Here is a 16,534-nt window from a genome sequence, read left to right as displayed (position 1 = left end):
ATCTTCCCATTACAAGGTTTTTATAGCAAATCTATAGATCAGTCCAGAAATCAATCTGAGTTGTTTTAATGGTGGTCTTCCTGGGACTGCATGGTAGAGAAGACATTGAGGCAAAATAAAATTTGAGATGACATTAATATTTGCATATTGGGGAATGAAGCTCACTTAAATTCTGTATATTATTGTAAGCTGGGCGGGAGTAGGGATGGGGGAGCAAGGGAACCAGAAATGCAGATGAAATGAGTGATTAATTAAGGGTGGATGACTAGGAGCTCCTCAAACTAGCTTGAGGGACAGTGTTTTAGTGCATGTGCCTTTTTTCCGTAATACAAAGGTATCATATATTGATGGGTTGCTAAAATTCAGTAAATTGAAAAGTAGACAGCACAGTCCCAAGCTAAACATTCTACACTGCAAGTGTTCGATATACTTGTGAGAGAAAAGCTAACTACTACTCGTAGTATGAAGTGAACCCTTTGAATGATAAACTTCATATTTTAAGTAAAGTTCTTCATTAATACGAAAGGATGTCATTCTTCTACCCACAAAAACTTTACGTTTGCTTCCAGTTGTCTTGAAATTGGTATGAAATTCTTCTCTCTGAAATTTGTGCATGCAAGTAAGTGATTGTTTACTTTCAAGCTAGGCAACAATGCTAAAAGTATGATCGTTCTGAACTGAAAGTTCATAAAATTACCACAAACTTTTTTTAACTTAATTCCTCTTTCCTCTTGTTAAAAATATGCACCCTCATTTGCACCTTGATAATAGAGTCAGAAGTTTAAATAAGCACTACTTAAGCTATCAAAGCCTTATTTAAAGCAATATGTAAATAAAGCAAGTCATAAGGATGCTATTTCATCTCTTGTTTTTGCAGCATAAGCTAAATCCTGGTTAACTGCCTTTGAACTAAATGGAAATAGTTCTAATGTAGGTCTTTGCTACTGTATTTTGAAAACCAGCCCTACTTGGAGATGACATATTTTTCCATTCCCTTTCATATCAATGTATGGCATCCACAATTAAAGCTTTCCTCTTTGTGCAGCACTGTTGCTGTGACAGAGCTGATTCGTGTTTAGATCAGCAGTCCTGGTGATTTTTCTGAGCCGTCTCATGTCATTAAATCAGAGGCAACAATAGCATCACTTGTTATGTTACCACTGCAGCTTGAAGTGAATGCAGGAACAGGCACTGTAAGCCAGAGCTGGAAGGAGCTTTTTTCTCTCCTTGCCTCATGATTATGTGCAGCAAACAGCCTCTGTCAGGCACCCTTCAAGAGGAGGGAGTATAAACGTGCAGAAATGGACAAGCCTATCAATAAAACTTACTAGTTTGCATCTGTTCTTTGCATCATTGAATGTGGTTTGACAGAGTTCTTTGCAGTTCAGCTGGCATAAAGGTATCTTGTAAAATGGCATGGCTTAGGGAATGAATAGCTATGAAAAGAACTGACAAGGTCTCTTTTTGATAGGCTTTGCAGGAGCAGTTAACATCAGTTGTTCAGGAAATTGGGCACCTTATTGATCCCATAGCGACAGCAGCTCGAGGAGAGGCAGCTCAGCTGGGACACAAGGTATGTACTTAGTCCTGTTTTTATTGTAATTTCTGAAGTTCAGAATGTTTAGACTGTATGGACTTGTGTGTGTCAGTAATGAGACAGTGGTAGGTATTAGTTTTGCAACTTCATTCACATTATATTTAAAAAAAGACAAATAATGGGATTGAGGAAACATCTTGGATTCCTGAAGGCAAAAAATTTATATCAGAGGCAAAAATTTCTTGAGCTTGTTTGTCTAATTGTTATATAGTATTTTGTGCAAAAATACTCACTGTCCTCTGGATGCTTTGATATAGGACAATAATAGCTTCAGTTTCTGGCTACTCAAGGTTTAATCTGAGGTCTGAGCTTTGGAGTTGATTCTGAATTTTTGGGGCTTTCTTTAAAAAGTTGTAAGTGCTACTGTAACTATTTCATAAAGAAAAAACCTTTGAATTCTTTCCAATTTACATTTTAATGATGCTTTATTTTTCTTCAACCATCTGCTTCTTCATATCTCTAACGTTGTGGGCATTGAGTGCTTTTCCTGTTCTACAGGTGTGTTAGGACTTATTAAAATATCTGATTGTTGTGCTGAAGAACTCTGGTGCTGGAGGGTGGTGAGGAGCTGGGGGTCAGCAGTCACTCGTGGCTGGCTCCGGCGGTGGCGGGCTCGTCCCGGGGCCGGTCCCTGCTCTGCCACTGGGCTCCCCCATGCGATGGCCCCAGTGGGCTGTCCAGCACAACAGACGCAGCACCCGTGCTGTCGAGGCCTTCAGGTGGTGTGGCTGCGGAATAGAGGGGGGAAGAGCGGAGAAAGCCATTAGTCTGGGCCCTGACCCGTGGCCCACGTGCCCCCACCTCTCCGCTGCTGGTCCCCCGTCCCCTGTCCCCCAGAGATGATGATGATGGGTGTGGTATCCCCACTGGGGGTGACCCCCCTTCTGGGGTTCTGCTTCCCCTTATCCCCAGGGATGGGGCATGGTGCTGTCCCGGGGGGCAGGTGCTGACGGGCTCTGAGGGATGTGTCACTGCTGTCCTCGGGGCTGCAATCTGGCTGGGCCATGGGGGGCCGTGGTTAGCTGGGTGTGTGGAGGGCACTGGTCGTGTCCCTTGCAACCGCCCCTTAACCCGGGGATGTGCACTTGGGGTACCTACCTGATGGTCCACTCCCACAGCTGCGGGAGACCCATCGGGCGGAAGGCCTGCTGGAGCTGCGGGAGGGGAGGCCGATGAGGAGCCCCCCATCACTGGAGCCCTCCTCCTCCTCCTCTGCTGTCCCAGGGGTGGGCTCCTCTTAGGGCGCCAGGGTGCAGGGCTGGCCTCCGGGCCAGACTCCAGCTCCAGAGCCTGCTGGGGCTCGTCGGCCGAAGTGTCAAGGGTGGCCGGGGGGAGGTGGTGTGCCAGGGGCCCAGGATCTCCCTGAGCTCCCTGTAAAAGGGACAAGTGGCAGGGGTGGCCCCAGGCCAGCTGCCTGTGTCCCGGGCCCAGGCGTAACCCTGCTGCAGCTCCTTGACCTTACTCCTGACATGGTCAGGAGTGTGGACAGGGTGACCCGGGGCAGCCAGGCCCTCGGCCAGCCGGGCAAATGCATGTGCGTTCCACTGCTTTCTCCCCGTTACCTGGAGCACCTCGTCCTCACCCCAAAGCCCCAGCAGGTCCCGGATCTCAGCATCCGACCAGGAGGGTCCCCGCTGCCTCTTCCCCCCGTCTGGATGGCTGGGAGCCCTGGGTCCCCTTGGGGGCGGTGCCCTGTGGGTGCTTGGGGGGCTGACTGCCTGCCGTAGGCGCTGGGTCATGGATCGGGTCATCTGGAGGGCCTGCTGGCAGCAGCACAGACTTCAGCAGCACAGACTTCAGCCACGAGTGACTGCTGACCTCTAACTCCTCTCAGCTTCCTGCCACAGGAAATAAAGCGGCGGGGAGCTTTAAGGGCCTGCTGCATGTGGCAACCATAGAGCTCAGGGGCTCGACAGAGCGTCTCTCAACCCCTCAGCTGATGGCCACCATGGAGACCCCGCTATGTCGACATTGCGGGACGCAGATCGTCTACGCTTGCCCTACTTTGACATTGGCCATCGAAGTAGGGCGCTATTCCCATCTTCTGATGGGGTTAGCAATTTCAACGTCTCGCCGCCTTACGTCGATTTCAATTTTAAAATAGCACTCGGCACATGTAGACGCACCAGGTGCAATTTCGAAGTTGGCCCGGCTATTTTATAATAAGCGGCTAGTGTAGACGCGGCTCTTAAGTGTAAAAGAAGCATGGCTCAGGCCAGCAGTCCCAGTGAAGATTTGTCTTCAAAACTGAACCATTAGCACAATTGGAGTATGAGCATCTCCATTTTCCTATTACAATACAAAATACACAAAACATTTATCCTTCTTGGGACATAAAAAAGCCCCACCATTACCATGTAATAAAGTTATATGTACTGGATTTTATCTACTTCTCAGAAATTATTTATTATCATATACTAAAATATATGAAATACTTTTGTGAACAATACGTTATCTTTTTGTGTCAATAAACTTAACATGTGAAAGACAGGAGCAAAGAATTATTTCTTTTATTATTTTCTACGTTAGTTGTTTTTTTAAACTTAAGTTATATCAACTTGGTTTCTGTTTAGTTTTGGATAATCATTAACTAAAGGTTTAATTCCTGTGCATTTGATAGTGCTTTGGTTTCTGACAACTTTTGATTTTGTGCTGTCTTTGGTTCTACGCATCTCAAACAGCTAATCACTGATGCTCAGATATCAGTGACTCAGGAGTGAAATTAGCAGTCAACAGTATCCAAAAGAGCCACAGTAGAGAGAATATTGTTTCATTTGCTAAAGTTTATATACAGTTTTTATATAGATACATAAAACAATCTGATCAGGAAGCACTTAAGTTTTTAGATGCTGATTCATGGAATGCTCACAGCAAAGTGACTGACTGACCAAGTATTATTTTATCAACTACAATTGGTTAATAAGACAGTAAAAGCTTCCTGATTGGTTGTTAATTACAGCATTTTGATATCATGTGCTCCAGAGACCCATGAAAGACACATTAGAGAGCCTCAGTCTGAGTATCGCTACTCTAAATGGAAAACATGAGTGATTATTAAATAGCCCTCTCCATCTTTTTGCCTTGTATGGTGATTCTTTATAGATCAAATAAGCCAACTGTTGTGTATGTGGGAATGTCCACTATCTTAAATTAATTTAGCAATATGGTTTCTGCCGCCTCGTTTGGCAGATATTGCCACCATGCAGTAGACTGGACATTAGGAAGTCTCTGGATGTTCAGCCTAACTTTCCTCAATTGCATCCTGGTTCTTGTTTATGTTTTTGTAAACAAAAATAAGGAAGAGGAAATGGTTGGAGGTTTTCAGGCTTCAAATATTTGTTGACCATTGTCTATTTAGTCAATGTTTTGCTGAATTACATATAAACATCTTTTTAGTTATATTGTTTTATGTACTACTGATTTTTTCTTCCTATGCCTGTCATTGCAGAAACGTATTTGTTTTTATAGCTATTCTGAGAATCGCTTTCACTTTAACCTCTTTCCATTTCTCCTCTACCCAGAACTGTGTGATATAGTCTAGATGCAGTTTCAGCAATGCACAATAGGTTACTATGTGTGTGTTTTATGATGTGTTATCTCAAATTAAGCAGTGTAATATGGTACTGGATTCTCCATCCTGGGCAATTTTTAAATCAAGATTGGGTATTTTGCTAAAGGATATATTCTCAACTGGAATTAATTTGTAGAAGTCCTCTAGGACTACACTAACAAGATCTTTTGGACCAGCTGGGGCTCTTCTGAAAGATCCCATGGAGTGTCTACACACAAAATGCGTCCTTTAGAAAGGAATTTGAAAGAATGCGGCATTTCTTTTGGAGGCCCTCTTCCTTTCGTAGATGAGGGAGAGCACCTTTTCCCAAAAGATTCTTTCCAAAAAAGCAAGTGTAGATGCTCCAGAGGCCCTTCTTTCAAAAGAGTAGTCCTCCTGGTGCTAGATTTTTCAGCCCCTGGCCTGTTCTTTCTAAAGAGCACAAGCTGCGTGGGTGCTCTCTTTTGAAAGAGTAGGTCACTTTCTTGGTCTGCTTTTTTGTGTGTGGACGTGATCTTTCGAAAGAAAATTTTTCAGGAGATATCTTCCAGAAGAACTTACTTTGAAGGATCACTGTAATATAGATGTGGCCTCTGTTATGGAGGAGGTCAAACTTCAAATGATCACAGTGACGCCTTCTGGCCTCAGAACATTTGAACCTTATAGGAGGTTTAAAGCCTGCTCCTTCTTGATTACATCTAGAGAGGAACCAAGATGCTTATTTTTATAGGGATGCTTAAAGGTTTGAATTGGTTATTCCTTTCACATAACAAGCTTCTCAGTGTGACCATCGTATAAATTAAAAGCACATTTTTATATATTTAATGCACTTATAAATACTGGAGACAAAGTAGGGCTTGGGGGTGGATCTGAATGCCTTTGACCACCCCACATAATAACCTCGTGACACGCACACACCCCATTTGAGAACTCCTAGATGATGATGTAGATTTTACATAATCAAATCTCATTTGCTGTGGTGATATGTGTCAGACAATAGTTGAAAGTCTTCAGCAGCACAACGCTGAATTAGTTGAGTAACATGGGGAAATGATGAAACTATACAAGGTTCTGAAGAACCTCTCAGTATGGGAAAAAAGTCAAATCATAGTTAGATGGCTCAATGTAAATCACCTGTGGAACTGGATCTTGAGATACTGCAATGAAATATATGCAAAGTATCGATTCCATTTAACCTTTATTGGACAGCTTCTGTCTTTTTGTTAGTTGAAAAACTGTTTCATCTTGAAAGTAAAAGAGTGTGATCAGCCAATTTGCTCCCTTATGGACCTGCTTATTCAAGGTAGAATAACAGACTATATCCTGAAGTAACATTAGGCCTTCAGGAAAGTATATCATCTTAAAAGATGTTTCGAAGTCCTAAGATTTAAGTGAAGCTTTCAGATAAATTTGTTTCTTTTTCGAGTGGTCCCCGTGGGTGCTCCACCGTAGGTGTCAGCCTCGCCCCGGCGCTGCAGATCAGAAACTTCTAGCAGTGTCCGTCAGGTCGCGCATGCGCCGATGCGCACCGCTCCCCCACGCGCTCTCAGCCACGTGCACGATGCAGTCTCCGCCAGTTCCTTCTCAACCGCCAGCGGCTGCAGACGGAATTTGCTCTGGCTCCAACGCCTGAGACAAAAAAAAAAAAAAAGAGAGAGAAACTGTGGTTATTGTTGTTGATAGTTGTTAGTAGTTAGTTGTGTTCTCACTGTTCAAACCGTTGTGCTAAAAAAAAAAAAAAAAAGAGAGAAAAGAAGAAGGGAGGAACGAAGGGGAGAAGAGTGGACGCAGGCGGCTGCCTTTGGAGGTCCGCTACCCCTGGAGGCCGTGAACGTTATTTGGTTAAAGACTTCATTAGCCAGTAAGTACTCTATTAACATTTAAAGACTTACAAGCCGTGGCAGAGATGTCTTTGCAGGGCTTTAAGAGGTGTGCGTCATGCCACAAGACCATGCCTGCCTCAGACGGGCATAGCGAGTGCATTCATTGTCTTGGAGAGGCTCACGTTACTCAGAAGTGCTCTCATTGCGCTAGGCTTGCAGCCAGGGCCAGGAAAGACAGGGAAATGAGGCTAAAAATGATCCTGTTTGATAAGACCCTCCAGCCTGGACCATCGGAGAAGCCCCAGAAAGAGGGGCCCTCGGGAGTTCACAAGAGGAAGGCAGCCTCCCTAACCTCCTCGGTGCAAAATTAAAAGAAGCTCTCGCCAGCTCGATCCTTGCCAGTAACACCAGCGAGCAGGATGAGCGAAACACAGGGCCCTGACCCCCTGGCTGCTCATAGCAGGGATACAGCAGCGCATAGGAGCACGCATGGGCCTCCGAGTAATCAGCAGTCGGCACCGAGGGCGCTGCAGGCGCCAACACGGCAAGCGCTGGAGCTGGCGGCGCAGACTCTCTCGGCACCGCCCCTTGCGGCACCGACGGCGCTGGAGGAGGGGCACCCGGAACGGGGCCAAAAGGTGCCGGAGGAAGCTATGCGCGCGGCACCGCATGCAGCGGCACCAAGCGTGGCACCGACAGCGGTGCCAAGGTCCCCGGCACTGGAGGGAGCGGCGCCTGCTCCGCAGGGGCAGGGGAAGGCAAAGACAAAAACCCAGCACCGCAGCCCGGCTCCGGACGTCATTGCACTGCCGTTATCGCCCAGACCCTCCCCCCCAAGATACACACGCCGCGCCGGGCAGCCACTCCAGCAGCCTGTTTCAGACCTCCCTCCTTGTTCCTTCAGGCACCATCACCATGGCTCAGACAACCTTCACCATTTTCCAGTGTGGGCCCCTACGAATACTGTCACAGATCATCTCCGCCGTTTTCAATGTCGTCACGGAGATCACGCTCTTCCAGACACCATATGTACATATCCCAATCGTGGTCCAGATCTCCATCTCCGGGCCCTTGCCCGTGTTGCCATGGCCGCCCTTATCATACTGAACACCAACACTGGGGGTCCAGATCCAGGGACAGATCCCCACCCACACCCCGCCGACACCCCCTCATACAGTCCCGCTCCGTGGGAGGAACACAGCTTCCGCAGACAGACACTGGTCCAGAGTCCCGGGACCTTCCTTCACAACCCACAAAAGAGTGGGTATACCAACAAACTCAAGGGTAAGAAGAATTAGAGGACGTATACCGCAGCAGCACCTCTTCGTCCTCTCCGGATGAGGCGGGTGTCCCTGGGGACATCTCTCCCTTGGACGACCTTAACAATTCCAGGAGCTGTTCAAGAGAGTAGCATTCACACAGGACATTTGAATAGCGGCGGTGCAGGAGAAACATGATAAACTCCTGAAAAATCTGAGACTCCCGGCTTCATCCAAAATAGCCATTCCGCTAGACGAAGCCATTATGGAATCAGCCACCAATATATGGCAGATCCCAGCCTCCATCCCACCTGTGAATAAAAGGGCGGATAAGAAATACTTTGTTCCAGCCAAAGGAATGGAATTCCTGTTTAGTCACCCACAACCAAATTCTTTGGTGGTCAAATCATCACAACATAAGTCTAAGACACCCCAATATAAATCAAGAGGGTTGGACAAGGACGCGAGGAAATTAGATCTGTTTGGCAAAAAGGTCTACTCCTCCTCTACCTTATTACTAAGAATGGCGAAGTATGCGGCACACCTGTCAAACCACAATTTTGACAATTACTCCAGACTGACCCCTCTTATGGACTTCCTCCCAGAGGATGAGAAACCAGTGCTAAAGGCGATTGTTCAAGAGGGCTATACAGCCTCGCAAACAGGAGTTCAAATCGTCCTGGACATGGCGGACACAGCGGCACGCTCAGCGGCCACAGCAGTTGTAATGCACAGGGAATCCTGGCTCCTGATGTCCGGCATTCCCAGAGATCTACAAACAAAAATCGTGCACCTTCCATTTGATAAGCAAAAACTATTTGCAGAATCAACCGATTAGGTCCTACACTCCAGCAAGGACTCAAGGGCCACACTTAGGACCTTGGGTATATATACTGCCCCACACAGGAGGAAAAAGTTCTACCCCCCGCAAAGGCGTTACGCCTATCCATCGCAGCGTGCACAATATCAACGAAGCTACGACCATGGGCGCCACCAACAGCAGCAGCAGTACAAGGCCGCCAGACGACGTCCCCAGCAAAGTCGTGCAACCTCGGGGCAAGCCCCAAGACAGCAAGTTTGACGGGTATGTCAAGGACTGCAATATCAAGACCATCTCCCAATGCCACTCAACACATGTTCCGTCATCGCCTCAAACCATTTTATTCCCAATGGCAAAACATCACGACAGACAAATGGGTACTGGAAATCATAGCCACGGGTTACATGATCCCCTTCCAATCACTCCCGCCACCGAAACCTCCCACCCAGTCCTCTCTCACGAACCTTTCCCACGAGACCAGGCTGAAACAGGAGGTAAATCATCTCATGTTCATAGGGGCGGTAGAGAGAGTACCGGAACAATTCCAAGGGAAAGGGTTCTACTCGCGATACTTCCTAACAGAGAAGAAAACAGGAGGCTGGAGGCCAATTTTGGACTTACGGGCCCTCAACCGGTATTTGCGCAAACAGCGCTTCAGGATGACTACAATTGCCTCCATAGTTACGGCACTGGACAATGGAGATTGGTTTGCAGCCCTCAACTTACAGGACGCCTATTTTCATATAACGATCCACCCAGCACACAGACGTTTCCGTCGCTTCAGGGTAGGCGAAGAGCATTTTCAATACAGAGTTCTTCCGTTCGGTCTCTCTTCAGCTCCCAGAGTTTTTACCACAGGCAGGGTGTGTTCATTTTTCCATATCTGGACGACTGCCTACTGAAAGGGGTCTCGAAAGCAGAGGTCCTACACATGATACATGTCACTGCGAGCACATTCACCTCGTTGGGCCTGGTTATCAGCCTCACAAAGTCAAAGACCGAGCCCACGCAAGATATAGAATTCATAGGGGCACGCATAGACTCTATTACAGCAAGAGTATACCTACCCGATGCCCGTTTCCGCACCATCCAATCCCTGGTACAAGTTATGACGTACAGCCCCATGTTGCCAATCCTAACATGTCTGCAACTGTTGGGGCACATGGTGGCAGCCACGTTCGTGGTACAGAATGCCAGGCTACACATGCGAAGCCTGCAGCACTGGTTGGCAAGCGTTTACAGACCACTAGTCCATACCACCCACAGGGTAGTATCGCCCACGACAGAGGTGCGAAAATCGCTGGCATGGTGGGCAGATCCCAAGAACATGCTAGTAGGGGTGCCCTTCCACCAGCCACAAATCGCGATTTTTCTTACAACAGATGCCTCCCACATAGGATGGGAAGCACACATTGGCAGCAAAGTAACCCAAGGGCTATGGTCTCCCGTGGAACAGACACTGCACATAAACGTACTAGAGCTCAGAGCGGTGTTCAACGTGTGCAGATGCTTTCAGAAGTACCTGCATGGCAAAGTCGTCAGGATCAATACTGACAACACCTCCACCATGTTTTACATCAATCGACAAGGAGGGGCCCGATCCCGAGCGCTATGTGCAGAAGCAGTCCGGTTGTGGAACTGGTGCATTGCCAACAAGATAACGATAAAAGCCTCATACTTACCCGGTGTCCACAATGTGAAGGCGGACCAGCTAAGCAGGCGCTTTGTGTTCACGCACGAGTGGCAGATCTGCTCCGACCTGTTCCGACACATATTCCACAAATGGGGGTTTCCCCAAGTCGATTTGTTTGCCACCCAACACAACAAGAAATGCCCTCAGTAGTGCTCCAGAGCAGGCATAGGACGGGGGTCCTTGGGAGACGCCTTCATGATCTCATGGAAGGGCCCTCTACTCTATGCGTTCCCTCCCGTGACACTCATCCACAAGGTTCTAGAGAAAGCCAGAAGGGAGAGAGCACGCATGATACTCATAGTCCCAACCTGGGACTGACAACAATGGTTTCCCCTGCTTCTGCACATGTCATGCCACCCACCACTCCCCCTGCCGATAGTGCCGGACCTACTTACGCAGGCTCAAGGGTCCATAGTGCACCCATATCCTCAGGGGCTCCGCCTACAGGCCTGGCTAATCCGTGGCTAAGCACCTTAGAGAGCACATGTTCAGAGGGAGTGAAACAAGTCTTGGAGTGCAGTAGAAGGACCTCCACCAGAAAGACTTATGAGCAGAAGTGGGCGCGATTTACCTTCTGGTGCTCTTCCAAGCAGCTAGCTCCTCTGGACGTCCCTATAACTGTAATTCTAGACTACCTGCTGGAACTGAAACGAGACGGACTCTCCTTATCCTCGCTAAAGGTCCATCTCACAGATATATCAGCATTTTGACACAAAGAGGAAGGGCCTACCGTATTCGCCCATCCTGTTGTCACGAGGTTCCTTAAAGGGGCTGGTAAATTTGTACCCCCCACAGAAACCGCTACCACCGTCAAGGAGTTTGGACTTGGTACTCCACATGCTGTCGGGACTGCCCTTCGAACCCTTGGCTGTAGTACCCCTCCGACTGCTTACCATGAAAACGACCTTCCTCCTTGCAATTATGTCAGCCCGCAGGGTGAGCGAACTCACAGCAGTAATGGCAACGCCGCCCTGCACAGTATTCTCAAAGGAAGCAGTGACCTTACAATTACATCCAGCCTTCGTTCCAAAAGTTTCCTCGGAGTTCCACATTAACGAACCAATAGTATTACCCTCATTTTATGCGAAGTCTCACAGCTCCAGCAAGGAGGCGCGGCTGCACCTGCTAGACGTGAGGAGGGCGTTGGCCTTTTACATAGACAGAACTAAGTCCTTCCGGAAAACGGACAGACTCCTGGTGTCTATCGCACCCAGGTCGAAAGGGGAAGGCCTATCTTCCCAGAGGATTTCGAATCACATTGTATCCTGCATAAGACTGTGTTACGAGCTCCATAAGACCGCTCTGCTAGCTCCGCCCAAGGCTCACTCCACCAGAGCGATGGCAGCATTGACGGCCTTCTTCAAAGGAATCCCGTTGAAAGACATTTGCAGAGCGGCAACTTGGTCCTCTTACGACACCTTCGCCAAGCATTATGCCATGCACGGGGTGTTCGAGGAGGATACACGTCTGTTAACAGCAGTCCTCTCAAGGGCAAGCTGCACATGACTCAATTACCCACCTCCTTACTTGGGGTCACTGCTGGGTAGTCACCTACGGTGGAGCACCCACGGGGACCACTCGAAGAAGAAAGAGAAGTTACTCACTTGTGTAGTAACGATGGTTCTTCGAGATGTGTCCCCATGGTTGCTTCACTACCCACCCGTCCTCCCCACTTTGGATCTCTGTCCATTGTTTTTCAGGAGCATCCGGGGTGGTTGGTCAAGGAACTGGCGGGGATCGGATCGTACACGTAGGCGAGAGCGCGCGGGGGAGCGGCACGCATCGGTGCATGCGCGACCCGACGGACACTGCTAGAAGTTTCCGATCTGCGGCGCTGGGGCGAGCCCGACAGCTACGGTGGAGCACCCACGGGGGCACATCTCGAAGAACCATTGTTACTACACAAGTGAGTAACTTCTCTTTGTTCCTTCATAGAGCCAGTAACTGTCTGAAAAGCTCAAAAGACAGACTAACTGAGATCAGATAAATCTCTTCTAACATTCCAGGTGCAATGCTAGTCTAATCTGTTTTCTGTTGTCTGCAACAAGTGAGAAATTGCAGCATTTAATTACAGCTCCTTCCCTGTATGGTGAAGGAGACGGTCTTCATTTATGCCCTTAAGTACTGTCTGACTTCCATGTCCATTTTGAAAACAGTTGGATCTGCTGTCAGAGTCTCACATGCAAAGTTGAGAATGTTTGAGAGATGAGCATTGCTGCATTGCAGCATTCACATCTAAAGAAGAGATGGAATAGCTTATGACATTAGATTGAACTATATTTCATGCAATTCTGAAGCATTGTAAAGGTGTGCTATTCAAATTATGCTCAAAGAACAGCTTAAGATTGCCTTGATTTTACTTAGAGAAGTGTGTTCTCTCCTCTCAGAAACTGGATCACAAACTTTTTCATCATCTTTTTTGTCTTAGGTTACACAACTGGCGAGTTACTTTGAACCCCTGATTTTAGCTGCAGTTGGTGTGGCATCCAAAATGCTAGATCATCAGCAACAGATGACTGTCCTGGACCAGACAAAGACGCTAGCCGAATCTGCCCTCCAGATGCTGTATGCAGCCAAAGAAGGAGGAGGAAACCCGAAGGTATAGTACATGTGTATAATGAAGTGGGAAAGGGCATTAGAATAGTTCTCTGTAAAGAATCGTGTAGTGTTACTGTGGAATCTAGAAATTATCAATGGGCAATAGGTGTGTATGTTAATTATCAGCTCTTTTATTTCCGCATAGATACGCCCATCTGCAAATTTGTTGTTTCTGAAGAATTTGAGTGTGTTCTTTTCCTTTCCATTATGAAAAATAGCAGCAGGCTAAGATTACTGGGGGCAAACTATATTCTGACTTTTGTGTGAAGTATTGTGAATAACATTGTAAGTGTACACTAAGTATTCATCTTTGATGTGTACTAGCCTTGATTTAACTTTCATTAGTTTATTTCATTATAGTCATAATTATCACTGTACAAGACAGGCAAACAGAATTTTGTTGTGGGTTTCCAAGTACTTGACAGTTTTTCAAGGCTTTTGTAATACAATAGTATATTAAGATCTCCAGAAAAGTTTAGAGCTAATAAATATTTCACACATTAGACGTTAGCTGAACTGATCAAAAACCTAAAGGGTTTGGGGGGGGGGTTTTGTTTTTGTTTTTTTTTTTTTGCCTCATGAATATTTTTGGTGGAAGAAAGGAAACCAAATGATTATAAATGGCTCTCCAAGTATCTGGAAAAAACTATAAGTACTTTAAGAATCAGGGAATGAAGACTATGTAGTAATAGAACCCATTATAAAGTCCACTTCTTTTAGAGGTGATCAGAATATAACAATGCTAGCTCAACATATGAACTGCAAAAGGCCTCCAGTTTTCCAGTGCTGGATAACTAACAGTACAGCTTGTCACTACTGAGTTACAACAGATGACACAAAGAGGATGGACATCGCTGTGTTCTCTCTCTGTCTCATGCACGCACTCTCATTTGCTTGAAATATAATTTTTAAATAAGATCCCTGAACAAATCAGTCCGTGCATGGTGTGTGAAGGTGCTGCTGTAGTTAATAAGGAGAAAAAGGGATGGCTTGCCAATACAAGCACCAGGTTTGGAACATTTAAGTGTGTCTTCCTATCCAACAGGCTCAGTTCAGCCCATCCTGTCAAATAGTCAATAAAATACTCTTTTCTGTAGTTTGCACTTGGAGGGGAGGGGTAGCATGGGGTATCTGTATGCTTGAAACCTTAATGAAATACCTGAATACTAATTGCAAGAGCCTGTCCTTGCACAGTTTAATCCTAACACTTTTGTCCTGGCTACACTCACTCCATGTCCATGAAATCTGACTTGTTCATAGTCCTTCGAAGAAAGTGCAATGCCCTATGGCTATGTCTAGACTGCAGGCATCTGTTTACAGAAGTTTTCTCTACAGAGCACTCATCCAGACTGCAAACACAGTGATAAACTGCTTGGGGAAATGGGAATACGGTCCTGAAGCATTTTAAAGACAAACAAAATAATTTATTAGGTGATGAGCTTTTGTGGGGCAGACCCATGAAAGCTCATCACCTAATACATTATTTCATGGGTCTGTCCCACAAAAACGCATCACCTAATAATTTTTTTTATGTCTTTAAAGTGCTACATGACTGCTGCTTTGTTTTGTTAGAATACAGACTAACACAGCTACCTCTCTGTTACTATTTTAATTCTTTGTGTAAAAGATTAATATGTTTCTACCTGGATTTTCAGCTTTCAGTGATTATATGGTTCAATTCAATAGCAAATGGGCTTATTGATATAGAACCTGATAGTATGAGATGAGGGTTTTTGATTACTGAACTCTGACTTAATTACCTATGTCAAGAAAAATGGCTATAGAAGAATCTTTCAAGAGTCTTAATTCCTACCTAGCGTTTTACTGATTGCACATGTATGGGAAACTTTCCAAATCCAGTCTGTGCAAAATGTTCTTCCTTTCTGCTTATACTTCAGTGTAGCTTCCAGTCACGTGACTTAAACAGGCTATACTGAAATACAAGATTTCCTTCTGCCTTCGTGGCAGTGCAGTTTTCAATGTCCTAGTTTCTGTTTAAAATGATCCCTGCTGGGCCTTCTCCGTCGTTTTCATCAAGTACATAATCAGGAAAGGTAAAAGAAGCTTTAACCATGTAGCTGCCATTTACGACAATGCCTTTCTGAACTGTATTAAAACTGGAATGATCTTTAGCTTCATTTCCACTACATCTGCAAAACAGCAATCACAGACCAGCAGCTACACGGGCTGAACATCAACATCGCTGCTCTCCGGGAAACCAGGCTGGCAGATGCTGGGTCAGTGAGAGAAACCAACTACACTTTCGTCTGGAAGTGCTTGAGTTAAGAGGAACACCGCCTCTACGGGGTGGATGTGCTGTTTGGAACAATCTGCTGAAATCTGTCAGTATGCCCACAGCTGAATCAGAATGTGTTATATCCTTGAAGCTCTGCACCAAGTCAGGATATGACAACATCACCAGTGCTTATGCACCCACATTGGCGTCATGCACCAAAGGCAAGGACCACTTTTATTATACTCTTCAGAAGGTTATCAACTCTTTTCCAACTGATGAACAACTATACATCCTTGGTGACTTCAGTGCAAGAGTTGGATGCCGCCATCAGTCCTAGCCCGTCTGCCTCAGTCATCACGGTATTGGGAAAATGAATGAAAATGGTCAAAGGCTTCTTGAATTCAGCTCTCAGAATCAACTCTGCATCACTTAAACTTTCTTTAACTTGAAAGAGTGTCACAAGGTTTCATGGTGCCACCCCAGACCCATTCACTGGCATCAACTTCACCTGTACTGGTACTCAGGAAACATCTCAACACTGTCAAATTTACATGCATGTACCACAGCGCAGATTGTGACATTGATCGCTCCTTGATCATCAGCAGAGTGAAAATCATCCCAAAGAAACTCCACATGACAAAGAAATGCAGAAAGCCAAAGATCAATACCCTCGATAGCAGAGATGCACTGAAATGCTCTGTCTTTTCAGATGATGTCACTTGCAAAATGGAACACAAACCTGACCAACAAACTGCTGATGAAACATGGTCCATCCTGAGAGAGCAGTATATGAATGTGCCAAATCTGCCTTTGGAACATGTAAATCTTCTAATGAAGACTGGATCGATGAAAATGCTGACATTCTTAGGCCTCCTCTTGAAGGAAAACACAAGGCACATCTGTATAACATAAATAACCCATCTCAAAGCACAAAAAATCAACTTCGAGATGCAAGATC

The 16,534-nt window shown here is 46.1% G+C and overlaps 1 protein-coding gene across 6 annotated transcripts in view; it reads left to right on the top strand.

Moving 5' to 3' along the window:
• The window catches only part of TLN2 (talin 2), a 495,540-nt gene that overhangs the window by 372,786 nt on the left and 106,220 nt on the right, over positions 1-16,534 (top strand). For all 6 annotated transcript variants that reach the window (XR_012647070.1, XM_075006263.1, XM_075006264.1 and 3 more), the window contains 2 exons: positions 1,472-1,573; positions 13,171-13,341. Coding sequence is in view for 5 of the 6 variants with exons in the window: in XM_075006263.1 (XP_074862364.1) it covers positions 1,472-1,573; positions 13,171-13,341 (273 nt within the window). In the remaining variant the exon portion in view is untranslated. The remainder of the gene's footprint in view (positions 1-1,471; positions 1,574-13,170; positions 13,342-16,534) is intronic.

Source organism: Carettochelys insculpta, chromosome 12 (assembly GCF_033958435.1).
Source record: "Carettochelys insculpta isolate YL-2023 chromosome 12, ASM3395843v1, whole genome shotgun sequence".
Classification (NCBI taxonomy): Eukaryota; Metazoa; Chordata; order Testudines; family Carettochelyidae; genus Carettochelys; species Carettochelys insculpta.
This window is presented reverse-complemented; position numbering and strand designations above follow the sequence as displayed.